Source organism: Microcaecilia unicolor, chromosome 14, assembly GCF_901765095.1.
Source record: "Microcaecilia unicolor chromosome 14, aMicUni1.1, whole genome shotgun sequence".
Classification (NCBI taxonomy): domain Eukaryota; kingdom Metazoa; phylum Chordata; class Amphibia; order Gymnophiona; family Siphonopidae; genus Microcaecilia; species Microcaecilia unicolor.
The window spans coordinates 30684570-30712434 of record NC_044044.1 but is presented as its reverse complement, the minus strand read 5'-3'; the positions used below and the strand labels follow the sequence as shown (position 1 = coordinate 30712434).

The 27865-nt window shown below is 45.2% G+C and overlaps 1 protein-coding gene across 2 annotated transcripts; it reads right to left on the bottom strand.

The window, feature by feature from the left end:
• Window positions 1-413: 413 nt before the first annotated feature.
• JPH4 (junctophilin 4) lies at window positions 414-27865 on the bottom strand. 2 transcript variants are annotated; one of them, XM_030187762.1, is made up of 6 exons: window positions 27786-27865; window positions 19740-20680; window positions 15867-16656; window positions 5823-5941; window positions 3988-4781; window positions 414-2488 (listed from the first exon to the last, which is right to left on the bottom strand). In XM_030187762.1, exons 2-6 carry the CDS (start codon window positions 20116-20118, stop codon window positions 2408-2410), a joined length of 2163 nt encoding a protein of 720 aa, XP_030043622.1. In that variant the 5' UTR covers window positions 20119-20680; window positions 27786-27865; the 3' UTR covers window positions 414-2407. The 2 variants fall into 2 exon arrangements, with proteins under 2 accessions (XP_030043622.1, XP_030043623.1); XM_030187763.1 differs by having other exon boundaries at window positions 414-650.

Below are 27865 nucleotides of genomic sequence, written 5' to 3'. Positions count from 1 at the left end.
TTTGGCAGTAGGGATTAGTGTTTCAGTAACACACATTATGCATGTGTGTGTGTGTGTGTTTATACACATATACAGGGATGAGCACACACACACAAACATATTTAATCCATATTATCTCCTGTGACAGCTTCAAATCATCATTTGCCTCCCTACCCTTGATGGCAATGGGGTGCGGAAGGGGAGAAGGGGAATCCATGCAGTGTCCATTCTCTCAGTTTCATACCACCCCTGACATGCGGCTTCCCAATACAGTCACTGCGAGCCGCAGTTCATTCCAGCATGCAGAGTACTGGGAGGAAGGGTTGCTATGTTTACACATTTCTCTCCCTTCTATTTCTGTTTTTTTTTTTTTTTTTTGTAGGTATTTTTAGTCGCCCACCCCCACCCCTTCCCTGGAAGGCAGCTGAGCTTGTTGCAGCGGAAAGTGGGAAGAAAGAAATATGTGGCAGGTTGTGGTTCTCAGGTCCTCCTCTGTCCAGTGTGGCCTGTTTGGTATCTTGTACATTCCACCAGATTTGCGTCATGGTTTCCTCAGGTGTGCGTGTGTTTCCGTGCTTACATGCAAGTATCCTGAGAGGGGGATCAATCTCCTTCCCCCCTTTTCTCCCTCCTTTCTTTTCCACTTGGTCATTTTAGGTTTTAAAATAATTCTATAAAATAAATAAAAGAAGAAAGCAAAAGAGAGGGGGGGGGGGCAAGAGGAGAGAAAAAGGGGAGAAAGGAGATGACAGAGTGCAGAACTGTAAGACACAGAAGTATGAATCAGTAATGAGCCAACGCCCCTTATGGTTTGACATTTGGGAATTTTAGATTTATCAGAAGTGTTCTGTCTTGGGTGTGGGTGTGTTGTGCGCATGGGAATATAACTGGCCATATTTCAAAAACATGTGACAAACCCTTCTCCTTTGCTGGAGGTTTGCTGGGCCTGAGTTTGGGTTTGGGTGGTCCTAAAGGACCCTTGGGGCAGAAAGGAGCGATTCTGATTATCACTCGGAGAAGGAATTGTTTTACCTTCTGCATCAGCCAGTGAGAGGTGCTGGTGGAGGGTGGACAGGATAAGTTTTCACATAGGTTTCCAAGCCAGTGCGCTTCCCCACGCCCCCCTGAGACTGCCTTTCCTATGCATCAGGTACAAGCAGGTGGCACAGACATTTATATACACTAATGCTGTTACCTCTCCCCCCCCAGAGAGGAGAGTTGTATGCATGCCAAGGAATGTTAAAAACCAGGAAACAAAAGCAGGGAAGTAGGGAAAAATTAATACCTATTACATACAAATGCAAACTGCTTACCACATGCTAAAGCATCAGTCCCTGTTGCAGAGAGCTTACCTCATGCTCAGGTCCCGCTTTCACTTGCAAACTTATTCAACTACATGCTTAAGCTCACCACAAGCTACTTACCTTGCACTCAGGCCCCGCTCTCAGCCTTTTCACTGCACATTCAGGACTCACACTCAGTTATAGGGCTACTTATGTTCTGCTCAGGTCCTGCTCTCACTTGAAAAAAACACTTTTCACTACACACTCGGGGCTCACCACAGGCTACTTACCTCACAATCAGGCCCTGCTCTCACTTGCCAACTTTTCACTGCATGCTCAGGGCTCACACTCACACAGGCTACTTATCTTCTGCTCAGCCCCACTCTTGCAGACTTTTTCACTGCACGCTCAAGGATCACCACAGGTAACTTACTTCACACTCAGGCCCCACTCTCGTGTGCAGACTTTTCCAGGGCTCACACTCACTTACAGGCCACTTACCTCAGATCAGGGGTGGACTGAGTGTTCTGGGCCCTCAGGCAATATGGGCCCCTAACCAACTATCAAAAGTGATTAAATCAGATGGAAGCTAGGGGACAGCAGTGGGCCCCCTACTCCTGTGGGCCCTCGGGCACTGCCCTATTGTTTCAATGGTCAGTTCACCCCTGCCTCACGCTCAGGCCCCGGATCTCACTTGCAAACTATTCACTGCATTTCAGGGCTCAGACTCAGTTATGGGTTGGGCCTTGCTCTCACAGACTGCCTACTGCATGCCGAGGCTATGTTGAAACCACCAAAGAAGTCACTTAACATCTCACATCTCTGGCAATCCATAATCATGCATGGATTGGTGAGAGGCCCCCTGCTGGTACCTGGGAGGCAGTGCTATTCTCCACCCTGTGCCTAGTCACCTAACACAAAATCTCATGGCAAAAGTGTGACGAGGTGGGGAGAATATTTGTTTCTGTTTTATTTATTTCACATTCTGGAGATTCAATCTCCTATTAAAAAAGCCCTTCTAATGTAAACAATCTGGAGAAAAAGAGCCAGAGGGACATAGAAAGAGACCAAAAGAGAGAGGAGAGGTAAGAAAGAGAGAACAGTATTAGAAACCAGATACACAGGAGGGGCAGGTCTGCCTCACGTTAAGTCAGAAAGTAGGAGAACAGGTATGCCAGGGAAATATCAATGAGAAACACCAGAGCCACCACCAGCAGACTGGCATCCTGTGGGGAAAAAGAGAGAGAAATGATCAGCCAGTTTCCCTTCACTCCTTCCAGTCCCACCACTGCCACAAACTCACCAGGCCCCAATCCAGCTCCCAGCTACCCATTCACTGTAAGAATGAGGTTTCTCAGTCTGCATGTAATATTTTTAGATGATGGATATGGGGCCGGACCTCCTAGGCTCTGTGGTGTAGGCTGAACGTACGCTTTTATGGTCTAGAAATTGACTTGATCCCTTCCCCAGAAGCTGCTGGAGCTCTTCTATTACAAATGGAAAAGACCGGAAAACAGCGAGGACGGAGTACTACCTGGTGTCTCTCTCCTGGCAACAGCTTACTCCTACAGCTGTGTGGCTTTCTCTAGGTCACTGCTCATGGGTCTTTCTCACTCTTGAATCTCTGTCTCTTTTTGTCACCTCTCTCTCACACTCTCTGTTCACTGCCTACCTTTTCTTGCTTTTCTCACTCTCCCCTTGCCTTTTTCCCCACTGTCTCTCCCTGACTCTCATGCTCTCTCACTCTCGCCCTACCCCTTTCTCTTTTTATATCACTCTCCCCCCTTTCTATTCTCCCACACTCCCTACTTCTAACACTCTTTCCTTGACTTTCCCCCACTCACTCTCATGCACCGTCTTCTGCTCTCCTGAGTAATTTATAGGTTTTTCCGGGATATTTATGACCTGTTCTCTCCTCTTGCATAGACCCAGTGTGGGACGGGTTCTGATGTCTCCCAGCATCCTCCGCTGCAGACAAGCCATGAAACTACTGCCGGACTGCTGCAGCATGCTGCAAGGAGGGAGGGGGGCACAAGAGGATGCTGTTGCTAAGAGGCCAGAATAGATTCAACCAATCCCATTGCTCAGTTTCCAAGCTCCACCCTGTTCCTATCTCCCAATCTCTCCATGCCTGTCTCTTTCCATTTCTGTGTGTGTGTGTGTGTGTGTGTGCACATGCGCCTCCATCTGTGCCCAATTCTCCCTCCTTCTATCTTGATGCTATTTTGGTTCTCACCCTCATGGTTCGTTTACATGTATCTTGCTGATCAGTGCTAGTTTGGTGACAGGATGCCAGTGAGACACAGAGAGGAGAGGAGAGACACACGCAGAGACAACAGAAACCATGAGGAAAGGATGGAATGAAGCAAAAGACAGAGCTACAGCATGAAACAGATACTCTGAGCCTTTGATCCCCCTGTCCTGGGTGAACGCCAGCCAGTCAGGTGTTCAGGATATCCACAGTGAATATTCATGAATCAATTTGCATACTTTGAGGCTTATTTTCAAAGCACTTAGCCTCCCAAAGTTCCATAGAAACATATGGAACTTAGCCTCCCAAAGTGCTTTGAAAATATGCCTGACTGCCTCCTTGATATGCAAATCTCTCTCATGCATATTCATTGTGGATATCCTGAAAATCTGACTGGCTGGGGTTCCCCAAGACCAGGTTTGGGAATCACTAATGACACGGGAGCACATACTCTGAGAATAACAAGCACCTTACCCATTGCATACTGGATTTGGGGGGAGCTGCTTCTCCAGCCCCCCAGCCCTGTATTCCCATTGGTCCTTGGCAGATGCCACCTGGAAGCTGAACTTGGTCATCAGTCCAGGGCTCTGTGGACTCCGAGCCCATGACCTCCAGGCATCCTGGAGTGCCTGGCCGTTCTGGTCCCTGGTCAATGATGCCACCAGGGCCCAACTGTTTGCTCTCCTGGCAGTTGTAGAAGATCACTGGCCCTCCCTCTTCCTCTGGGTTCCATGGACTCCTGATGATGTCCCAGCAGAGCCGTGGAGGGTCCCCATCTGCCAGCATAGCCCCATCACCCCCCAGGCCGGCTGGGCACACCTCCAACTCATAGTTATTGAGGTTCTCCTCATCCTGTTCCCACAGTCCTTCCTCAAAGTGTGGGTAAGGGGCCTGGCCCTGCCTGTGGCTCATGCTCCGGGGTGCCGGGCAGCAGCTGTACACAAGTCCATTCACATGTCTATTTTCTGTTAGGAGTGGGCTTCCTCGCTCCTTTTGTGCTGGCCACTCCTCCTGGTCAGAGAAGTCCAGACAGCCTGTCTGCTCCTCATTGATGTCACCACCATTCTCTGTGGGTCCCCAACAACGATGGGGCCCCGGGGCACCCCTCCAATGCTGCAGCGGGGTGTTGGGGAAGCTGGGATCTGGTGTGACGTCTGAGGGAGTGATGCCATTCTCACAGATGCCAGGGCTGTCGCAGCCTCCTGAAGAGGCCACCTCTAGGGCCTCAGGATCAGTATCCTCACAGTCCTGAAGGAGGGGGAGAATACCTGAAATAAGTAAGATGGGGGGGAGAGGGAAGGAGAAAAAGAGATGATAAAGGTTAAATGAGTTACTCTGTGAGTTGTGAAATCATGTACCCTGGTGCTTCTGTTTCATTCCCCAACTTCTTAACACTCTGGAGCTGAGAATTTGCTTTATGTTAATGTGAGAAAAGTAAAGACACAGAAACTGAGCCTTCACCAGACCTGTCCACGCACTCCCCCAAGAAAGAGCCAGAGAACCCATGATCAAGGCAGCAAACAGCAGGAGTGGGGTGAGGCGGCAGTTCCCAAGTCCCATGTAGGAGAAGAAAAGCTTTCCAAGACAGCTACCACCAGCCTTCAGGGGCTGGAAAAATTATGTAAATGAAAAAACAAGGCAGCAAAAACTGGGTCAAGAACAACACTTTCCAAAGGTGTCTGAACCCCCCCCCCCCCCCCCCCACACACACACAACCTCTATCTTTAAACTATCCTCCTATATTTCCATTTATTGCCCCCAATTTTCCCCTGACTGTCCATTCTCTCTTTTCAGTATTTAGTGTATCTCTGGTTATTGACTCTGCATTTCCTCCCTAAGCAGTTTCTGTGCCCCTGCTTTTTCCCCTCAGCAGTTCCTGTATCTCTGGTTATTGTCCCTGCTTTCCTCCTCCTGCCCCAATCTCTCCAACTTCTACGGTTTCTGTATCTCTGGTTATTGCCCCTGCTTTTCCCATCCTGCCCCTCTCTCTCCCCCCTCAGCAGTTCCAGTACCTTTGGGTTTTGCCTCTGCTTTTCCCCTCTTGCCCCTTCTTCCCTCAGCAGTTTCTGCATTTTTGATTACTGCCCCTGCTGTTCACTCTCTGCGCTTCTTTGCACTTCTGCCATCTCCTTCCAGTTATGGAGCTTTTTTGGCTCCTTTGCCACTGCTGGTGCACAGTTCTCCCTTCATATCATATATGTCTCTTGATAACGAGAAACCAAACTGAGGGTGTGAGGTAACAGCAGTATCGCATTCTTTGCACATCTCCAGCCCGACTCTTACTCCAGCTCAGCATCATCACGTCTCACCTGGATCATCCATGATCGGCTCCAGGTCCTGGGCTATAATTTTTGCCATGCGAAAAGCCTCTGTAGCCTTTTCTGCGGCCAGCAACCCTGCCTCTGCCTTTAGCCGAGCATCTGCAGTCCTACAATGCAGGAGAGATACCAATGATTTATCCTAATGCTCATGAGTGAGAGATATTGTCTGATAACTTTCCTGAGGGAGGGCAGGAAGCTTTTTCTCCTTTTTGCTAGTTGGGAAGGGGGGGGTAAGGTTTTCCCATTTCTACCAGGCAGTGAGGGAAGGAGGGTTTTGTCCTGGTGACCTATGAGGGAGGGCAGGAAGGTTTTTCTCCTTTCTGCTAGTTGGGGAGGGGAGTAAGGTTTTCCCATTTCTACCAGGGAGTGAGGAGAGGAGGGTTTTCCCCGTTTCTACCAGGGAGTAAGGTTTTCACGTTTCTACCAGGGATTGAGGGGAGGAGGGTTTTGTCCTGGTGACCCATGAGGGAGAGCAGGAAGATTTTTCTGCTTTCCAACAGTTAAGGAGGGGAAGAAGGCTTTCCCATTTCTACCAGGGAGTGAGGGGAAGAATGTTTTCCCGTTTCTACCAGGGAGTAAGGTTTTCCCATTTCTACCAGGGAGTGAGGGGAGGAGGGTTTTGACTTGGTGACCCATGAGGGAGGGCAGGAAGATTTTTATTCCTGTCTAATAGTTAATGAGGGAAATAAGGTGTGGAGTGGAGGAGTAGCCTAGTGGTTAGTGCAACGGACTTTGATCCTAGGGAACTGGGTTCGATTCCCACTGCAGCTCCTTGTGACTCTGGGCAAGTCACTTAACCCTCCATTGCCCCAGGTACAAAATTAGTACCTGTATCTATGTAAACCGCTTTGAATGTAATTGCTAAATACCACAGAAAGGTGGTATATCAAGTCCCATTTCTCTTTTCCCATTTCTACCAGGGGGTGAAGGGAGGAAGTTTTTCCCATTTCTGTATGTGAGTGAAGGCAGGAAGGTTTTCTCCTTTCCACCCATGTGTGAGGAGAGGGGAATTGTCTCTTTTTTGCTTGTGAGTGATAGGAGGAAGGTTTTGTCCTGGTGGCCCCTGAGAGAGAAGAAGAATGTCTTTCCTGATTTGGATTCCCAAAGGGATTCCTTGTGAGCCTGGGCAAGTCACTTAATCCTCTATTGCCCCAGATACAAAAAAATATGTAGATTGTGAGCCCACTAGGGACAGAGAAAGTACCTGTATATAATATGCAAGCTGCTTTGGTTGGATCACAGAAAGGTGGTATATGAGATGCATGACCCATTGTAATTAAAAGAGAGGAAGATTTTCTCCTTTCTGCCTGAGCGAGGTTGCAAGAAGAAAATCTTCCTCTTCTGTACAGAGACAAATAAAAGATGCAAACACTTAAGCACTGTGTATATAGAGATACATACAGGTATATAAACATGTGCTTCATGGAAATATTCCACCTCTCTCTATATAAAATGAAAATGTGTGTCACCCACACCTGGAAATATACATATGGGGAGTAATTTTATACTTAGGCCCCGTAGCGCACAAATTCCACTCTCTCTGCACGTACACAGTTATGTTATAAAATACATGTATACGCTGCAATGCTGCCACTGTTTCTCCCAAACTACTGCCCCTCCCCCCCGAAATGCCTACATGCAGATTCTGCAAAAGTGAATGCATACTTTCTGTGCCTGCACTTTTTACAAAAGGTAGAAAAAACTTTAATCACCCTCATATGTATGTACAAAGAGCACACAGATGCATCTATAAAAGCAAGCACATATGCATATAACTTCTACATTCCTGCTCTTCTAGGCTGCAGCCCCTGAGGCGCAGGATCCAAGGCCTGTTTCCATGGCAGCCAATAGCCAATCATATCCCTGGGGCTGGTTACCTAGGAGATCAGACATCCTCTGCCAGCATTTCCCTCCTACCAGGTGGTACCCTCCAACCCCCCCCCCCCCCCCACCTCATCCAATCTCCCCTTCCCATGCACTGCACAGTTTCCCTGGTGAGGGGCGGGGTGGGGGATGTATGTGGTCGAAAAAGGAGAGAAAGGCCAAGGACGCTGATGTGAAAAAATGTTTTAAATGTTAGAGAATATAAGGAGAGACAGACACACATGTGCACAGGTCTCACACATACACTACACGCTATTAGAAGCTTCGCTGCCTTCCACCAGGAAGAGATAACCTACATCAGGTAGCCAAATCCAGGGGGGGGGGGGTGTATCAGAGGTGCATTTGGAAACTAACTCTCCCAATATTCAGCCCACGGCGGTCAGCAGTTTTAAAGCCTCTGTCAGGCATAGGCCTGGATACTCAGTGCCGGGCTTAATTCGGGCACAGGCACTGAATATCCAATCCATGTGCAGCTGCTGGCAGTTATCCGGGTGTCAACTGATATTTGGACTAGTGCTGGTAAGAGGATAACGGGAGGACAGCAAAAAAGGTTGTGCTAACTTTATCCAGGCACATCCCAGGTTAGTGGGATGAAAACTGCCGTCACTCGGGCTACATCCTCGCTCCATTCTAATTCCGCCCCTTCCCTGACTGTCCCAACACTAATTGAATAGTACCATGGTGGTCACAGCCGATATTCAGTGGCACTGCCTGGTTAAGAGCTGCCAAATATGAGCGGCACAGCCAGCCAATGGGATTTAACGGGGCAGGAGCCTCGCTTTGCATATCGACCCCCGAGAACATGCTATTTTTTCAAAACCAGTACATACACTGCAGAAACGACATTAACGCGCCTCACTTGCACCATCCAACAACCTGATGTTTACAGATTATGCATCTTATTACTCAGAGCAGGATTAATGCACAGGCAAACTAGGTGTATGCCCAAAGCCTAAAGTCAACAGGGGGCATGCAGACCAATGAAGTCCCTCATGTGAGAATGGCAAACTTCTGGCAAATGTGAGACACCTGATACCGGGGCAGGGTTGTGTCACATAGTGCTTTTAATTAAAGGAAGCCTGGGTCTGGTAGAACTTTTGAACTGGCCCCTTTCCCTTCTTCTCCTATATATGGCTCTCATCCCCTGAATTCATATCTTCCCTTGCTGCCTGGGTGTTTCTACTCATTCTCCCTCCTCTCTTGCACAGTCCTTTTCTCCCTCCTCTGCTCTTTAAGCTCATCTCTCCAAAACAAGTCAGAGAAGTTGCCACGAGGGAGTGCAGGAAGCACTCACAGGCAGCATGGTGCTAGCCCCTACTTTGGGTTCAGTGCAAGAGGCAGGATCTGTGAGCATGCGTTTTTTCACTCTCTGTGGCCACGTGCAACCTGCCATTCCACCTCCATTCGATCTCACTCTCTGTCGAGAAAGGAATCGTCAGTTTAATTATCTAAAAAAAGCTAAATAAAAGTATTTTGCAGCAAGGATTCTAAAATCTACTAATCCCACATGTAAGTTATACTCCATTTTTCGGTTCGTAGTTCATAAAACTTCACAATCCAAAAACAGTGATTCTGTTCCATCGGCGAATTGCTTAGCAGACTTCTTTTTCAATAAAATCCAAATTTAAGACAGCCCTTTTTGAATATATCATACTCGTTCTCAGTATATGTTTTATCGTCTAGGGCCAATGCAATTTTCAATTCTTGGTCTGCTTTTCAACAACAGAAGCTAGTTTCACTTGATAAAATATTATTTTCTATGCGATCCACTACCTGTGCTGAAGATCCCATCCTATCCTCCTGAATTAAAATGCCTAATTTTAAACTTCTTCCATTTCTGCTATCCTTGGTTAATGCCAGTTTGAATGCAGTCTGGTTCCTAATTCATGGAAGGTAGCAACAATTAGACCCATTAAAAAAAATCCCTCTCTAAACCCCATTCTTCTGGTGCTTCATAGGTCAGTTTCTAACCTTTGTTTTATCTTTAAAGTAGTCGAAAAAGTGGGTTTTACCCAATTAAATCAATTTGTGGAGCAGATTTTCTTGTAGTACTGAAGCCATCTTAACCTCTGTTTTAAGTGAAGTCCATTCACTTCTTGATAAAAGTCGAATTAGTTTGGCGATTTCTCTTTATTAGCAGCCTTTGACCTGGAAGACCATGCTTTATTGTTATCTCATCTATAGGCCATAGGTATAACGCAAACGGTCTTGGTTCCAGTCATTTTTAACAGACCATACTTTTATGTTTCCATTAACCAGACCACTTCATCACATACATTGTGGTGTACCACAGGAATCCAGTCTTTCCCCGCTCTTAACATTTTTTTAAGTCTTCTTGCCACTTTAATCCAATATTTCCTTCCACATTTATTCTGATGATATTCTGTTGCTCCATCATACTGACCCTGACTCCCCAGATTTATCCTTTCTTCAAAACTATCTGAATGCAGTAGCCGATTGGTCCTAAATTGTGACAAGACTATAGTTTGTTGGCTTACTGGTCATCTACAGCTCCCATCTGCAGCTTTACATTTATTTGGTACTTCCATTGTCCCAACGTCTATTTTTAGTACTTAGGTATCATTATTGACTCATCTTACCTTTGCTCTTCAGGTTTCTTCATTATGCAAGACTGGTTTCTTTATTTTACGGAAGTTGAATACTGTACGGTCTATTTTCAATACCAATTCTTTTCATTCTCTGATTCTGGCATTCCTTATGACAAGGTTGGATTACTATAATATTGTTTATCTAGATGCAACTAAAACCATACTTGAGAGACTCCAAATCCTTCAGAATACAACATTCGTCTCCTATGCCATTCATGCAGAAATTGATCATGTTACACCTCTGCTTAAGAAATTTAACTGGTTGCCAATTGAATATCACATACAATTCAAGACCCTTCTTCTGGCATTCAAAGCGTTTTGTCAAGGTACACCGGTTTATTTGTCTGCTTTAACTATTCCATATTCTCCAGCATGAGTTTAAGATCATTAAACGATCACTGTATGGTTCTGTCTGGACCTTGACTGGCACAAATGGAGACCACTTGACACAGTGCCTTCTATTTTGCTGCCCCCTGCCTTACGGAATTCTATGCCTGTTAATATTCATAGCGAACTTCCCCTGAAAAATGTTCAATCTTTGGCTGGCAGGCCTACGACTCCCGACTCTGGTATGACAATTTCTGAATCCCAACACTTAAAAGTTATTTAATGTATTCTTGAATGATTGGTTGCCTTTCCTGTCTTTAAATGTAGTTCCTTTCTGATTTTAACTTAGTGTGTACACTGCTTTGCTCTGCAAGTCAGTTGAAGCGGTATAGCAAGTTATAAATATAAATAAATAAATAAATAAAATATATCACACCCAGAGCTAACCCCTACAGTTTCCCTAGGAGAGGTGGTCTGAGAAGAAGGCAGAAGTCCATGAATCGAGATCCCTGTGAACGAAGACCCCCAAATATATGTTTGCCTAGGCTGCAACATAGTGTTAATTCAACCTTGCTTGTGTTGGGAAATCGTGTGGATTTGTGTGAGATGAAAGGTCCATTTGGTTAGGAACCCTATTGAAAAGGGAAAGACAGAGGTAGAGAGAAAGAAATGGGGGCAGGGGGTGGAGACAGAGGGAGAGAGAGAGAGATTAGAGAGTAGGAGAGAAATACAATAGAGAGGGAGAGGAAGAAAGATATAGTGAGAGAGAGATACAGGCAGTGAGAAACAAAGGGACACAGGAGAGAGAGATAGAGGGGGTAAGAGAATGTAACTGTATCTGGTGCCAGCACAAAAAGAAGCACAGACAGTGAAGACAGATCATGGACCTCATCTGGCAGAGCTGTGAGGCAGGAATTATAACGGACATGAGGTGCAGGAGAGAGTAGGGACTGTACGGCCAGAGACAGCTGCTGCAGGCCTCCTTTCCTTCCTGGTTCAATACGCCCCTTCTTCCCTGGCATTGGCAGCCCTTCCTGCTATGATGTCACACTGCTGACGCTGCCCCCTCCCCCCAGCTGTAGATCAACCTAAAACACTGCCCCCCCTTCCCTCCGCAAGTCACGCTTCCTGTCTGGGGTTTAGTGCATGTCTTGGATACTGGGCTGCAACACTGAGGAATGGAGAAAACATTATTAAAGAGAGACACATATTACCTGTATCCTCTTTAATAGTTATTTCAGAAAAAAAAAAAGGATGTACAAGTGATCCTAGCTTGGTATCTGTTTATACACCACTTTTTCTCTTTTTACATACTTGTGTACTGCACAGAGAAAATGAAATATCAAGGGCAGGCTGTGTTTTACCAGTAGTTATCACAACTACCATTTTTGCACCTGTCTGATAATGTGAGACATTAAGGGACAAGTTTTCAAAACTGAGGATTTTGCCTTAATTCTCAAAAAGCATAATTTCCCTTACAAAAAAACAAAAACTGTCCAAGGAAAAAGCTCCCACAGAAATCTCAGCCTGCTTCATTTTGCAGGGACATTATCTGGCCATAACAACGCATGTAGCATTACGCATTTGAAATGCCTCCATCGCCCTGGGAACACCCCCTTAAAAATGCATGAAAAAAAGCACACAGTTGTTGTTAAATCAAAAACTTCTTTGGTCTCCTCTCTTATAGGAATGGCATGTTCGTCAGTTAGAAACTGACGAGCACGCCATTCCTACAAGAGAGGAGACCAAAGAAGTTTTTGATTTAACAACAACTGTGTGTTTATTCTCATCGGTGTATAATATTACACTGCAAGATTTGAGATTGTCCAAGACCCCTGAGGCAGGCCATTGGCCGAAACACGGCCGTGTCGGGTCGTTTTTTATGAACCCAATAAAGTTCCTTTTGGTATCCTCCTTGGTTTCACCTCACTTTTTTGTTTTCATTCTCACGGTTTCGTTAGGTTTTTTTACCTCCTTTTTTTTTGCTCATTTGAAAAAAAAGCACGCAATGGCATACAGGTAGATAATTTCCTAAAAGCCCTTTTTTTGAACTGCTATATAAGCGGTTAAGCATAGCCAAGAGCCACAGATTGCACAGATATTACATGTGGGACTCAATATTCCAAAAAAGCTGAACTCCTAAATTTAGGTACCTAAGTGCTCCTTTTACTAAGGTGCATTAACAATTAGGTCACCTTAGCAAAAAGAGCCCTAAGTTAGGTAGCTACATTTGTCTCCTTGTTTCAGCTATACGCAAATTTCAGCCTCGGGTATGGACTAATTACATCTTTCAAAAATGAGAAACGTTTTTCAATAAAAAAGTACGTTTTTCAGAAAACCACATATGAAAAATAGCAAACTTAACCTACCTGTATCTCTGAAATTTGTGGAGAACAATTTGAGCATATTTTGTATAGACCATGATCAAATTTCTAAAATAAAAGTTGCCCAAATTTACCTCTCCAAACTTTGATAGCTTTTATTTCTATTATTTGTAAACCCCCCCCCCCCCCCCACCACTTTTGACACCTTTTCGCTTAGCAGGACACATTTTAGGAGCTTAGTAAAAGTAGCGGCCAGACTCCGTTATGCAATACTAGTGAAAGGTGCCTCCTACATTTAGGCTTGGCCTAATCGGGTTGCATAAACGCAGAAGGGACGTATGTAACAGACAGTAGTCCATAAGTTGTGCTTGCAAGCAGCAGGTCCCACCCATGGAAACGCCCCCATGCATCTATACACTATCCTCCGGATTCTACATATAGGTCACCGAAATTTGGGCATGGATCCCAGATCTGCATGCATGCTAATTAGTTAATGAGCCGTTAATCAATTGGTGTTAACTGGCATGGGTCTGTCCTGCGCCCTAGTATGCCCAAAAGTTTAAAGCATGAAACCAAAAGGGGGCGTAGCCATGGGTGGGACAGGGGCATTCTCACAAATTAGGAACAATGTTATCGAATAGGGTCAGCAGGTATAAGTGCAGCGTCTGCGAGATCCGTGCTAAATAAACCAGCATTCTATGAAAGAAGCTCCATGCAGAATGTCCTTTATAAATACAAGCGTGGATCTTCCATGAGTGGAGGAGTGGCCTAGTGGTTAGGGTGGTGGACTTTGGTCCTGGGGAACTGAGGAACTGAGTTCGATTCCCACTTCAGGCACAGGCAGCTCCTTGTGACTCTGGGCAAGTCACTTAACCCTCCATTGCCCCATGTAAGCCGCATTGAGCCTGCCATGAGTGGGAAAGCGCAGGGTACAAATGTAACAAAAATAAAATAGATACTATTGGAGATTCTACATGGAATGTTGCTACTATTGGAGATTCTACATGGAATGTTGCTACTATTGGAGATTCTACATGGAATATTGGAGATTCTACATGGAATCTTGCTACTATTGGAGATTCTACATGGAATATTGGAGATTCTACGTGGAATGTTGCTACTATTTAAAGATTCTACATGGAATGTTGCTATTCCACTAGCAACATTCCATGTAGAAGGCTGCGCAGGCTTCTGTTTCTGTGAGTCTGACGTCCTGCACGTACGTGCAGGACGTCAGACTCACAGAAGCAGAAGCCTGCGCGGCCACATTGGTGATCCGCAAGGGCCGACTTCTACATGGAATGTTGCTAGTGGAATAGCAACATTCCATGTAGAATCTCCAATAGTAACAACAGTGGAGGAGTGGTCTAGTGGTTAGGGTGGTGGACTTTGGTCCTGAGGAACTGAGTTCGATTCCCACTTCAGGCACAGGCAGCTCCTTTGTGACTCTGGGCAAGTCACTTAACCCTCCATTGCCCCATGTAAGCCGCATTGAGCCTGCCATGAGTGGGAAAGCGCGGGGTACAAATGTAACAAAAAATATATATATAATTCCCCCCAAGCCACTTACGTACACCCAGTTATAGAACTGCCCTTACTGATATTACAAGCATCATAAGGTTAGGATATTATACATACCACAAGGATATGATCAACTGTGCTGATAACCTACCATGGGAATATCTTATAGCACATCTCATGTTTTTGAATTGCAAGCTGCAGATAAGACCCCCCCCCCCCTCCACCGAGGATATTGGCTGTACAGCAAGTGAAAATGTTAAGCAGACTGCTTAGATACTGCATACAATTTTCAAAATACCTGTGCATTGGGGCACAGACCATTTGTATGTTTTACGTGCTTTGATTTCAGTCTGTAACGTACCATGGTACAAACTATGCACGGTGACTTGCGCCTCCTTTTCCCATGGGTATAATTTTGATAGAAACCTCTGCACAAAGATCTAAAAGCCTCATCCACATGCACAGATTTCTTCCCTTCTCTTTAATCTAAAATCCCCTGCTCTCAGTGCTGCTAGAGGTAAGCACCTTGTGGAATGCAATGGGGACTCAAAGAACCAAAAAGTGATGTTTTTACACTTTGGAGGGTGCTATTTTTTGCTGACCTTTTACGTTTGGACTATCTACTTAAAGCATGTAGTGAAGGCAGGAAATTATTGCTGTTTTTTTTTAATGCCTCGTGTCTTTTTTCTCCATAGCAGGACTATTTATAGTTTATTAAAACTTGCTATACCACCCAAGCTGACTCGCAGAACTGGGCGGTTCACAATGCAATAAATGAAAAACAAAAAAAAGAAAGGAACTACAATGTATAATAGGAAAGCGGGGGAATATTCAAACATAAGTGATGGGAGACAAGGGAGGGTCAGACATGGTAGGGGAAGGTACTGTAGAAAAGGAAGAGAAGGAGAAACCAACAGGTAATGGTTACAATGAACACCGACTCATTAGAAAAATTAAGATTCAGAGGGAAAAGCTTGTTGGAAGAGCCAGGTTTTAATAGCAGTTTTAAACTTCTTGAAAGATAGCTGCCTTATGATTATTTCGTGTGCAGCCCCTAGTTAGGACCTTTTTTTTCCTTTGTGGGAGTGTTTAACACAGAGGCACCTTTTCAGAAATGTACATTTTCAAATTTGTAACCCTGTCCTCCTTTGGGTTTGGGTTGTTATAGGCAGGCCTTGCTTTGGTTTTGATGGGAACTTTTAAACACATATAGAAGGGTGGGTGGGATGGGGGAAAATTTGAGACAGCTTTTTATACTGTCTTTATCCTTCCCAAGGTGAGGAATACTGTTCAAACTACCCAGACATGACACACACACCACACACTGTCTCTTTTAGCCACCAACCCTGCCCTGGTCTTCTCCTTACCTAGAAGTTGCCATTTCCTGTTTTTGCCTGGCTGTGCTCTCTGCCCTTTGGGCTGCCTCCACTGCACGGTCCACCTTCTCCTTGATCTTGCTCCGACGTAGCGGAATCAGGTTCTTTACCTTGCCGCTTACCAGGGAATTCAGTTTGTATTTTCCCTCCTCTTTCGTGCCATCGGGGAACGTGGTACGCCCATAGCCGTGTCTTTTGTTGCTCAACCACTCCCCTTCGTAGCGCAACCCGTTAGAGCGCCGGCTCACTCCATAGCCACTGCGCCGGTCATTTTTCCACTCCCCGGCATACGCCTCCGTGGCTGAGTCATCGATGGTGGCCTCTCGGCCGCAGCTGCCACCATCGCAGGGCAGTTCTGCCTCTGTCTCTGCGAAACTGGCCTCACTAGCTGCTGCAGAGGAGCCCAGAGAGCTGACTCCGGCCTCGCTCTTCAGTGAGCTGCGCTTGCTGTGGTGGCTGGCCAACGACGCCTTGGATTCTGCTCGGCGCAACTTTAACCCAGTCAGCACCAGAGAGCGGCGGAAGAACCCCTTCTTTTTCCTCTTTGCCCCAGAAACATCTGAGCCAGTTTGCACTTTTAGGACAAAGCCACCCCGGGACCCAGAGGCGGGGCTCCCTGACAGTGGCTCTGGGTCTGCTGTCTCATTACCCAGGTCGCTGCGCTGAGAGTTCAGGGAGGCCCGTCGTGGCGAGCGAATCAGGGCTGCCTGCTTATAGGGGACACTCTGACGCACACCATAGCCATGGCGCTTCCCAGACTGCCACTGGCCTTGGAATGTACCTGAAAAACAAAAGGCCATAGTGTGAACATTGTGATCTGGGCTTAAAAAAGGTTTGAACAAGTTCCTGGAGGAAAAGTCCATAGTCTGCTACTGAGACAGACATGGGGATGCTACTGCTTGCCCTGGGAGTGGTAGCATGGAATGTTGGTACTAATTGGGTTTCTGTCAGGTACTTGTGTCCTGGCTTGGCCACTGTTGGAAACAGGATATTGGGTTAGATGGACCATTGGTCTGACCCAGAATGGCTATTCTTATGTTGCTACTAATTGGGTTTCTGCCAGGTACATGTGACCTAGATTGGCCACTGTTGGAAGCAGAATACTGGTCTAAAAGGATCACTGGTCTGGCCCAGTATGGTTATCCTATATCATCCTGGTAAATGACAACAGAGAAGAGGGCAAATGTACACCAAAAAAACCCAGCAAGAAGCAAAGAAACATGACTGCACCAGGCAACTGTCGGTAAACCGCAACTTATTAAAGTTGTTGCAGTTCACCAATTTTTGCCTAGACCAGTCTCCTACCTTTGTTTCTTGCTAATATCATGTGGTCACACATTCAAGGAGTACTGACCCCACTGAGGAAGATACTAATGATTAGGAGGCAAGGATGTGATCTAGAATCAACCAAAGTCCAACTCAAGTCAAACAAAAAGGATGACAAGCTCTCATGAGTATTACAAGAGGGAGAGGTTATAAAAATGGGCTGAGAACCAGAAGACTCGGGATCAGATCCTTCACTTTATCTCCCATCACTTCAGATAGCCGCACAGATTGTAAACTCTCAAGGGAAGGGACTCGTTGTACCTGTAAGACTAAACAAATGCCAACATAATAGTTATTGCTATGAAAATAATGTTATAGCTCTTGAGCAAACACTGCATATTCTGTAGACAAACACCATATTCCAAGGCAGAGAAATGCACAGTGCAGTGGATGGAGTAGAAGAACAGGAAGTGATGTCCCATGTAGAAGGGCAGAGATAGACAGAAGAGTGGGATGGAGAGGGCTGCTGAGTAATGGGATAAAGAAGGAAGGACAATGTAGAAGGATGAAGATGGATGGAGAGTACTTAAGATAGAGAGAGATGGACAGGGCAGAAAGATGGAGAGGGATAATAGGTGGTGGGATAAAGAAGGGGTATGGAGTGATGACTATGGAGAGTGCTTATGATAGAGAGAGTAGGGAGATGGAAAACGATAATGAGTGCTGGAATAAGCAGGGATGGACGTTGTAGATGGGCAGTGCTTATGATGAGGAGAGAGAGTCAATGAGGAGGATGGGAGTGGGATGGACAGAAGGCAGGAAAACAATGGAAAGGATTACATGACGTAGAACAGTGTTGCATAGCTGTAGATAGTGCATGACCCCAAGCGGCACAGGATAAAGTTGTCCTATGAAGCGCCCATCCAGTTCGTGACCCCAAACATGGGTTTCACATCCCTACCCACAATTTGGGAAAGCTTGGTGTAGAAAAATAGCAATGGACAGTGCTTATGGTTTGAGAAGCAGGGAAAGAGTCATGGAATGAAGAGTGGTGGACAGAAGAACGTAGAGGGATGGACACGAAAGGACAGTGTAGAAGAATTGCAATGAACAGTGTCTGAGGTATAGAGAGAGATGGACAGTACAGTGACAGAAAGATGGAGAACGATACAATGTGTAGAAAGATGGCAATGAATGGTGCTTATGACCTGAGAGGTAGGGAGAGTGTGGTGGAATGGAGAGTGGTGGACAGAACGACAGAGAGATGGATAGCATTTAAGGACTGAGGTATGGAGAAGGATGCACGGTGTAGAAGGATAGCAATAGACAGCACCTGTGGTGGGAGGTATGGGCAATGCAGTTGGAATGGCAAGTGATGTTCTAGAAGCATGGAGAGAGGTGTCGAGTGCTGGTGGTGAGCTGATGATCTATATTTATGGATATAAAGAAAGCAGATGGTTGGATGCTTGAATAAAGGAATTGATAGATGGAGTGTCTAGATGAACAAAGACAGCAGATGGATGAAAACATGGATAGGCAGATTATAATGAGACATACAATTTAGCAAGAAATCATAAGAGATAGAGGAATGTATATAATATGATGGATGCACAATAGATGTAAGAATAAATACAATCAATGATCTACCTATTTGGTCATTTACTATTGCTATGTTGTGAAGAAAATTGCAGGTTTTATATCGCTGTACATCACTTTGGGTGAATATCTTCATAAGGACAATTAATAAATTCTAATAAATAAACAAATAAAGAGCTAGATGGCCTGTATGGACCAAGAATGGACAGGTGAATGCAAGAACAGGAATGGATTCATGGATGAATGAAAGGAATGGATGCAGAGACGAAGTAAATTGGACAGAATTTAGGGGAAGGCTGGTTCAGTGGTTGTGTCTCATAGTACTACAGACCTGGACAGAGAAAGTCTCACACAGTGCTTGACCCCTTGTGGCCACACTCAATGTGTACATGTATTAGACTCTGTACAGAGCCCCCTCCCAGTCTGCAAGCTCAGCAAAATGGCTGGGCAAATGGAAGGGGAAAAGGATTTTCTAAATGGGTGGGGGAGGGGAGAGCATCTAATGGTTACAAATGATTGCTAATAGCATCCTAGTCCCAAGCAGGAGAATCTGAGTGATCTGGAAGATGCTGCTGGGTTAGAAATACAGTACAGAAGTTTCTTACCTGTGTGAGGAGCAGCTTAATGCCTAGAGCTGTGGGGCTGAGAACCTGGAAAGCCAGGGTTCAAATTCTACTTTTGCCACTGCTGCTCCTTGAGATCTCAGACTCAGGCAAGTCACTTTACCCTCTTATCGCCTCAGGCAGAAACTTACGTGGGACATGGAAATACCTACTTGGACTTGGATTTGTAATTGTGAGTAACAGAATCCAAGTATTTCTCATATCTGCGTACCAGCAGACTAATGTCCAAACCATAAAACCGATTTACTAAGCCCACCACCACCAAAGTAAAGTTTGAACAGTTAATCCCCTGTAACTGTTATACTAAAGTTATTAATAACAGTGACAATTACAAAGCCAGATAACAGCATAACACAAGCAGTCCTGAGAGACATTTTACCTCCATCGGAGTATGTTTCCGTCCCATATCCATCTTGTAGACCATCAGTCCATATTCCTTCGTATTTAGCTCCCGAGATGTTTTCCCGTGTGCCATAACGTCCCTTCAGTCCATGGCTCCATTCTCCACGATAGGTCCATTTGCCTTTCTTCTCTATGCCCAGTCCATGGCGCTTCCCCTGGGCCCAATAGCCTTGGTAAGTGTTGCCACTGGGCCAGGTGTAGACGCCCAGCGACTCAAACCCATGGCACCACAGTCCACAATACTCGCCCCTCCTCCCGGGCCCTGTGCATATCCCATAACCATGAGCCCTACCATTGTCCCAGTCACCAATGTAACAACCACCATCATCAAATTCAAACCTGCCCCCGTTGGACATGCATGGGCCGGTCTTGTGTCGTCTTCTCTCTTGTCCCAGGATCCTTAGTCTTCCTCTCCCGTGTTCTTTTTTTGGGGGTGGGGGGGGGGGGGCACCTCCCTGCTTAGCTAATCCAGGTTCCCGAGCTTCCCAAACTCATCTCTCTTCCTTTTGGGAAGTTCTAAGGAGAGGCAGCAGGAATCACAGCTCACACATGCTTCCTTGGCTTCTTTTCACGGTCCTTACATGGATCGTTCAAGCCTTCGTTCTCTCAGCCACAGTCACACTTGTGAAATTTTCTCTCCTTGTTCCACACAGCATCTTTGTCTTGATCTCACCCACCATCAAAGGTGAAGAAGACGGTGGTGGCGTTTCCTCGGTCTGTCTCACTTTCTCACTGTTCCCACCACTTAGGTTTTTTATAAAACTTCCTTTCGTCTGGTCTTGTGAAACTGCCTCTGCTTTGTGGGGGCAGCAGGTGTACGGTTGAGGGCTGGATCACATCAATTTTGGTGAGCGAGAGGCAAGGAGGCGGCGGCAGGTGACCCTGTGTGGAAGCAACATCACCAATTCTCAGCAGAGCCTGTGAGCAGAGAGAGGGTAATGTGGGCACATATCGTACAGTTACAGTTTATTGAATTTGCTACACCGTTTTGACTTATAAAAAGAACACAGCAGTGTACATTACAAAAATTAAAAGAACACCAAAATATGTATAGGAAAAGCACAAAGACTCCAGACCACACACACACACACACACCTAATTAATAGAATTCAAACAAATTAAAAAATAACTAAGATAACTAAGATAAATATAAAATAACAGTAAGGGACCTGCACCGCTAAGTCACTAACTTTGCTGAAGGGATGTTCCAAATGCCACAGCAAAAAAGTGCACTTTAAGGAGCCTCCTTGCCACCTCAAAGATCCTACTACCCTTACATCCTCCAGAAGAGCATTCCACAGGGTAGGAAATCACCTCCTGGATGCCCAAAGCAAGCGTGACCAATTGGAATTCAGACTCAGAATTAATTGGGGGATATCAAGGTAGAGAAGTTCCAAGGAACCCTATGGGTCAAGACCAGTATCTTAATGAAAATTGTAAAATGTACCAGTAACCAATGAAAGCCTATTTGGTCAAACCTATGCATGCAGACAATAATTGTACATTACTTGCTATTCACCTGTATATATATATATATATATATATATATATATATATATATATATATACACACACACATACACACACCAGGGGTGTAGCTAGGTGGGGCCACGGGGGCATGGGCCCCCACAGATTTAGCCCTGCCCCCCCCTGCTTTCACCCCCCTGCCGCTGACCCTCCCCCGCCACATTCGACCCTCCCTCCCGTCACCAACCCTCCCCTGCCACCGCCATCAGGTACCTTTGCTGGCAGGGGTCCCCAACCCCCACCAGCCAAAGTCCTCTTCAGTGCTGGTCTCCGGCATGTTGCTAATCTGGATTCTGTTTCTGATGTGAGTCCTGACGTCAGAAACAGAATCCAGATCAGTGAACGCGCCGGACTCGGAGCCCGTCGCTGAAGGGGACTTCAGCTGGTGGGGTTTGGGGACCCCCGCCAGCAAAGGTACCTGGCAGTGGCGGGGTGGTGGCACTGGGGGGGGGGTCAAAAGTAGCGGGAGGGTCGGTGGCGGGCTAAAATGTGCCACCTCACCTCGGGCTCTGGACCCCCCTCCCGCCGGTCTGGCTACGCCCCTGGCACACACAAATACAAGCCAAAAGGATGTGCAAAAATTTAATAAAAACTCTCTACAGAAATGCATCAATTGCAAACTCAAATATACTCTCATCACACACCACAAACAAGTACATTGTTACTAGTTTCACTGTATTGGCTAAATTGCAATGAAAACAGAGAGCGAGGTGCAGACAGACAACAAGTAAGGGAGAGATGGAGGGAGAAGTCTAGAATTACAGTTCTGAGTACTGCACAATCCAAAAATGACAGCTGATCGTTTAGGCACTTGCTTTACCAGAAATACACATGAAGGGGGCAATTTGATAACTGGGCCCCAAAATTTTGGAACCGAGATGAAGCGCAACTGATTCTGCAGCTTATGCGTGTAAAATGCTGGCTCCGCCCATACTCCTCCCCTTACATTTTCACACTAAGCGATTTGCGCGTGAATAGCGCTGAATGCTCGGCTACCACTTACACGTGTTAAGTGCTCGTAATCTATCATTTTACACATCCAATCAGCATGTAAATTCAGGTGCCATGTTATAGCATGAGAGCGCAAGCACAGATGATGTACGGACACACCTCCTTCCCCTTAAAACCACCATCCTCTCTGGGAAAAAGAAAAAAAAAAAGCAAACATACACACACATACTACACACATAAAAACCTCCAGCCTTGGAAAAGATAATCATGCAGAATTTTAGCAGCTAAAAAAATTGCATGATATTGAAAATTTCTATTTCTTCCCCAACACACACATCACATACCAAAATGCAGCAGAAATCTCGTGCAATGTATTTCACGAATACACACCCTGTGCCACCGGCAGCCAGATGCATTGAGAGGGCTAGAAAAAGGGGCTTCTGTTTTAAGAATATCAAGGCTAGGAGAGCCTTCCTTTTATCTGGGGAGGAAAAATGCTGCTTGCAAACGCATTCTTTAATGTTTGAGTCCCTACCTGCTCATGGACAAATGCACGCATCAATGGGAAAATGAAGCCAGATGTGTTTCCTGGGTGGCGAAGGCGGCGTACGGACAAACAGGCATCCATTCCAGGGAGACAGAAATCAGAGACATACACGCACACAACAGAGCGATCAAACAGAGAAATGTAAATACAAAGGAATGAAGTGACACCTTCGGTTTCCAGTTGGAGATGGCCGGCTTTATCCACAGCTGCTGCAGAAGGACAAGAGATCGGGCTGAAACGTATCAAAAAATACAACAGAAATAAAAATAACAGGGAAGAGGCGTTGTGCCGCGTAGGTACAATGCCTCTCCTCCTCCCTCTTTTTTTTTGGGTGATTAGGGTTTTATCTGTGCACAAATCAATGTTTGCTATCAGGAGAACGTCAGGGGGAGGGACCTGTGCACTTAAAGGGCTAGAGGGGGAGGGAGAGAGGATGGGAAGAAAGCCAGGCAGCGATGGAAAGGAGGGGTGAAGGAGAAGTGCAGGCAGAAAACAATGAGGGGCCTCCAGCTGCATCTGAAAAATATATAAGTTCTGATTTTCCAGAAAAGTCCAAAATAATAATTAAAAAAAACCCCTCTCCAATACAAATTCTACCTTTTAACCTAATAACCTAAAGGTAAAACATACCCTGGAATATACATACCTTTGCTTAACATCAAGAAGTCAGTTTTAAAAGATACTTCACTTTGGATCTGCAAAGGGTCTTTTTACTAAAATACTGTAAACTCTGGGCTTAATGATGCTATGCCCAGATTTAATGTTTTTTAAAAAATATTTTTTTGCTAGTCGGGCATTAATGTAGTCAGTGCATGACAACTGCATAGAGAACTGATATAGCCATAGAGGGGTCTGGGTTCCTCACTTTGGCTCAAGCCCCCTCCACAACTGGAGTACCCTTCGACCGGTTGGTGGGTCCCGGCCAGTGGATGAGATCCGTGGCTGAAACTGCCCCAGCACTGTCTCTGAAAGGAAGTAGTCGACAGCCTCCATTCCTGCCACCGACATCGGCAAGCCTCACGCATGAACTGAGCATGTATGAGTGCCAACATCAGCAGCGGGAAGGGAGGCTGCTGATTTCTTCCCAGTTGTGGACATGGATCTCATCAGCTGGCGGAAATTGGGCCATCACCACCAGCAAAGGTAAGAAATGAGGTGGCAGCCAGGGTGGGGGACAGGAAATGTGTTTCCCCCCTCAGTCCACCCCAGAAATCCAGGCATAGAGTTAACAGAAAAGCACCAAGGAGCTCCTATTTAAGAGGCAGTAGGAGTGGAGGAGTGGCCTAGTAGTTAGAGCACCAGTCTTGCAATCCAGAGGTGGCCGGTTCAAATCCCACTGCTGCTCCTTGTGATCTTGGGCAAGTCACTTAACCCTCCATTGCCTCAGGTACAAACTTAGATTGTGAGGCCTCCTGGGACAGAGAAATATCCAGAGTACCTCAATGTAGCTCACCTTGAGCTACTACTGATAAGGTGTGAGCAAAATCTAAATAAATAATAATAGGTACGCCTGTGTTAACTCTGCATTTATAAGGTGCTAACTGGATAATGGAACAGCCACTCTCTGCCCATGACAAAATACTTCTAAGGAATAGAGAACATGCCTGTTGGCACAGGCAAAATACCATAAAATGCTTGAATGTGTTTCTGCGAGAGCCTGGTCTTGTTCACTAAGGGGGGGTCTTTTACAAAGGCGCACTAGCTTTATCGCGTGCTAATGATGATTAGCAGACACTAAACACTAGAGATGCCCACAGGAATATATGGGTGTCTCTAGCGTTTAGCACGTGCTAAAAACGCTAGCGTGCCTTTGTGAGGAGTTACATCAACTGAAACCAGGTGCAAGTTGGGCGTGAATAATACTATGCACATGTTATGGGAATGCCTTGACCCGCCCACATCCCTCCCATCATTATACCCCCTTTGCAGATCCCTGCGGGAACACTTAAGGTGCTATTCTATAAATGGGCGTGTATTTTCACACAGATCTACTATTTCTGCCCCATTTCAGTGTCTTGCATCCATTAGAATTTTCCGTGTGGAAGTAGCATCTAACGTTCGGCACCATTATATATAATTTCGCCACAAGGGATCCTAAGTTAGGTATCTAGGACTGAAAAGCTTCACCCAGCTTTTTTTCTCAGCCCCAATGCCACTCCAATAGCGACCCACTTTTTAGGCGTCTAATTTTAGCTACCTAGTGAAACTAGGGTTATAGATTTAGGGCTCAGTCCTAGTAAATTTTCAAAAGGTTTAGGAGCTTAACTGCATTTCCTAAACCTTTTGAGTAAAGTGATGTGGTCGCCGGGGTAGTCCACTTTTAAAGGTAATAAATAGAAATAAATCAAAACAGAGAAAAGAAAATAAGAAGGTAACCCTTCTTCTTCAGATCAGAAATAAGCAAATGTTGACAAATATCAGAATATATAAGAGAAACAGAAAAGCATTCCAGTGACAGTCTCACAGAAGGTGGGTTAGCTGAGACACAGGTAGAGATGGATGGCTGATAAGAGGGTGAACAAAAGAAGTATAATTTAATGATTTATAGTGGGATAGCTCTCCCTGTTTCTCACCTAACCCACCCCACCCTCTTCCTGTGAAACTGTCACTGGAATGCTTTTGTGTTTCACTTATATATTCTGATATTTGTCAACATTTGCTTATTTCTGATCTGAAGAAGAAGGGTTACCTGCAAAAGCTAATCGAAAAATGTATTGTTAGTCCAATAAAAAAAGATATCATCTTATTTTCTTTTCTCCGTTTTGTTTCTATTTATTAACTAAATCTTTTGAAAATTGATGCCCAGCATTTTCAGATCTGATGTATCCCCTTATTATTAATTTTTACAAAAAAGAACATTTAAATTCTGATGTCACCTCTGTAATATCAAAACAAACTCCTTCCACTACCAGGTTATTGGTGACTCAACACAGACTCACCAAAAACACTCACTCAGCAACTATGTACAAAACCTGTTGTACCACAAAAGCAATAGAATCACACATAAACCACTCTAGCTAGGAAATGGTAACATTGAAAAATATTACACCTGTCCTTAGAACACCAACAAAACAAGCCAGGCTACTGCATATCCCTTCATAGAAAATACCTTGGTCACATAGGCAAAATGCAGACAAACCCTTACCTAATGCAGCATAAGGAACCACAGATTAAAAATGTTGAAATATGCCGACAAAAAGCCAGACTTTGCATTCAATGCAACACCAGAGAAATAGAAACACTTTTATTGATGTAATTGTCTGTTGTCCATGTTCAATTTACTCTTCCTGTACACTTGGATGAACCTTTTCAAAAAGACGGTAAATAAACCCTAATAAATAAATTTCAAGGGAGAAGAGATGCACATTTCTTAAAATGTAGAAAGAGAGAAAATCAAAGGCTTCCCACAAAAGAATGAGGAGAAATAACTTTGTAACCCTGGGGAAAGAGGAGAAAAAGCAGCTACAGCAGATTTCCAAAGACCAGCATAAGAAAGGGTGAAGGGTGATGAACTTCATATACTGCCTTTCTGTGGAACAGCAAAAGTGGTTTACATATTCTATGCAGGTGTTTATTTATCAGTTTTATATCTGTAATTTAAATGGGTAACAACAAACATACATAAGATACAACATAATCATACTTTCTCTGTCCCTACTGGGCTCACACATTTTTTACCTGGGGAATACAATTGTTCTGTCTGTCTCCTGTCTTATCTAGATTGTAAGCTCTTTGAGCAGGGACTGTCTTTTTGTGTATGGTGTGCAGCACTGCGTAAGCCTTCTAGCGCTATAGAAATGATAAGTAGTAGTAGTAGTATTTTTCATCTGTATTTTCTAATTCTTTTATCACTTTGGACAGAATTCATTGGTCTTTTCCCACAAAGGATGGAAGAAATAGCTTTAGTGCATCTAGTCTCTTATGCATTCATTCGCCAAAACTCAGAACATGCTTTGAGCTTGGATTTGGAAAGATAAATGTAAATCCAAATGCATCCAGAAATACAAATAAATGTGCGTGTATGCTCTTCTTTATCCACATATGTCTACAGGTATGAATGAGTCTGTGGCATCTCTTCCCCATGTTCTTGCATACGAGGGATACAGTAAGAGAGGAAAGGACCCACAACAGGGACTGCTCACTGAGATACCCCAGAATTCACAGCACTGTCCTTACTGGGGAGTTCAGCTGAATTCATTTCCAGTATGTATGTTCTAATACGGGAAGTTGCTCACATACCTTTCTCAAGCTTGATCCGTATCATGCAGACATGAGTTCAGATGGGTGTGCATGCATACAGATGGACAGACAGGTACAAAACTTGGGGTCAGGGTAAGGAGGCTGTCTGAGCAAGGAGCAGGGTGAATACCTGTGTAGGACTTGGGCTTTGCTTCTTTCAGTGTTACTGCCACTACCCTCCTTGGCAGAGATGTTCTGGGTCATAGGCTCCAGCTTTGTAGGTGCTGAGCACCCCCAATATTTAGCAAACTCCTTCAATATATCCAGGGCATGCAATTTGTGTTGTGTTTAGCACCCTAATCACTGTGAAAAGTTGGTACCCAGAAAATGGCAGTTCTACATTAGCTGACAGAGCTCAGCTTGTCGGTGGCACTGTGGCAGAGAGTATAGCCCCAGGCCAGTGATCATAGACAGTGCTTGCTAGAGAAGTATGGGGGCTTAGATGGTGGTAGCTTGGCCAGAGAGCATGATGCATTTATAGCAGTGCTGGGAGAGAGGGAACAGCCAGCAGGACCTGCCCAGTATCACATAGGCCAGTGAGAGAACCAGGGGCATTAGGGGAAGAAAATGCATCCTTCCACACATACACATCCTTTATATATGCATTCCTTAAACACACAACCCCCTTTCCATACATTTTCTCTACCACACATATACATTTACCTTACACACAGATCCATATACATGCACACACCATCTCCCTTCCCTCATACACACCCTATACTATGTTCACTCCGAGAAGCCAGCGTCTGTGCTCACCGGCATCTGCTGCAGCAGGTCCCTGTTGCCATGACAGCAAGAAAAGGAGACAGGAAGGGCCTGGATACTGTTCCCATGGC

Bases quoted from the DNA above. Each gene is read 5' to 3' on its own strand.
- JPH4 (XM_030187762.1), bottom strand. From the start codon at position 20,118: ATGTCCAACGGGGGCAGGTTTGAATTTGATGATGGTGGTTGTTACATT. The intron at 16,657-19,739 runs GTAAAATGTCTC...TTTGTTTTTCAG, and splicing joins GGAAACATACTCCGATGGAG to GTACATTCCAAGGCCAGTGG. The intron at 5,942-15,866 runs GTAAGGAGAAGA...CCTGCATTGTAG, and splicing joins CAGGAAATGGCAACTTCTAG to GACTGCAGATGCTCGGCTAA.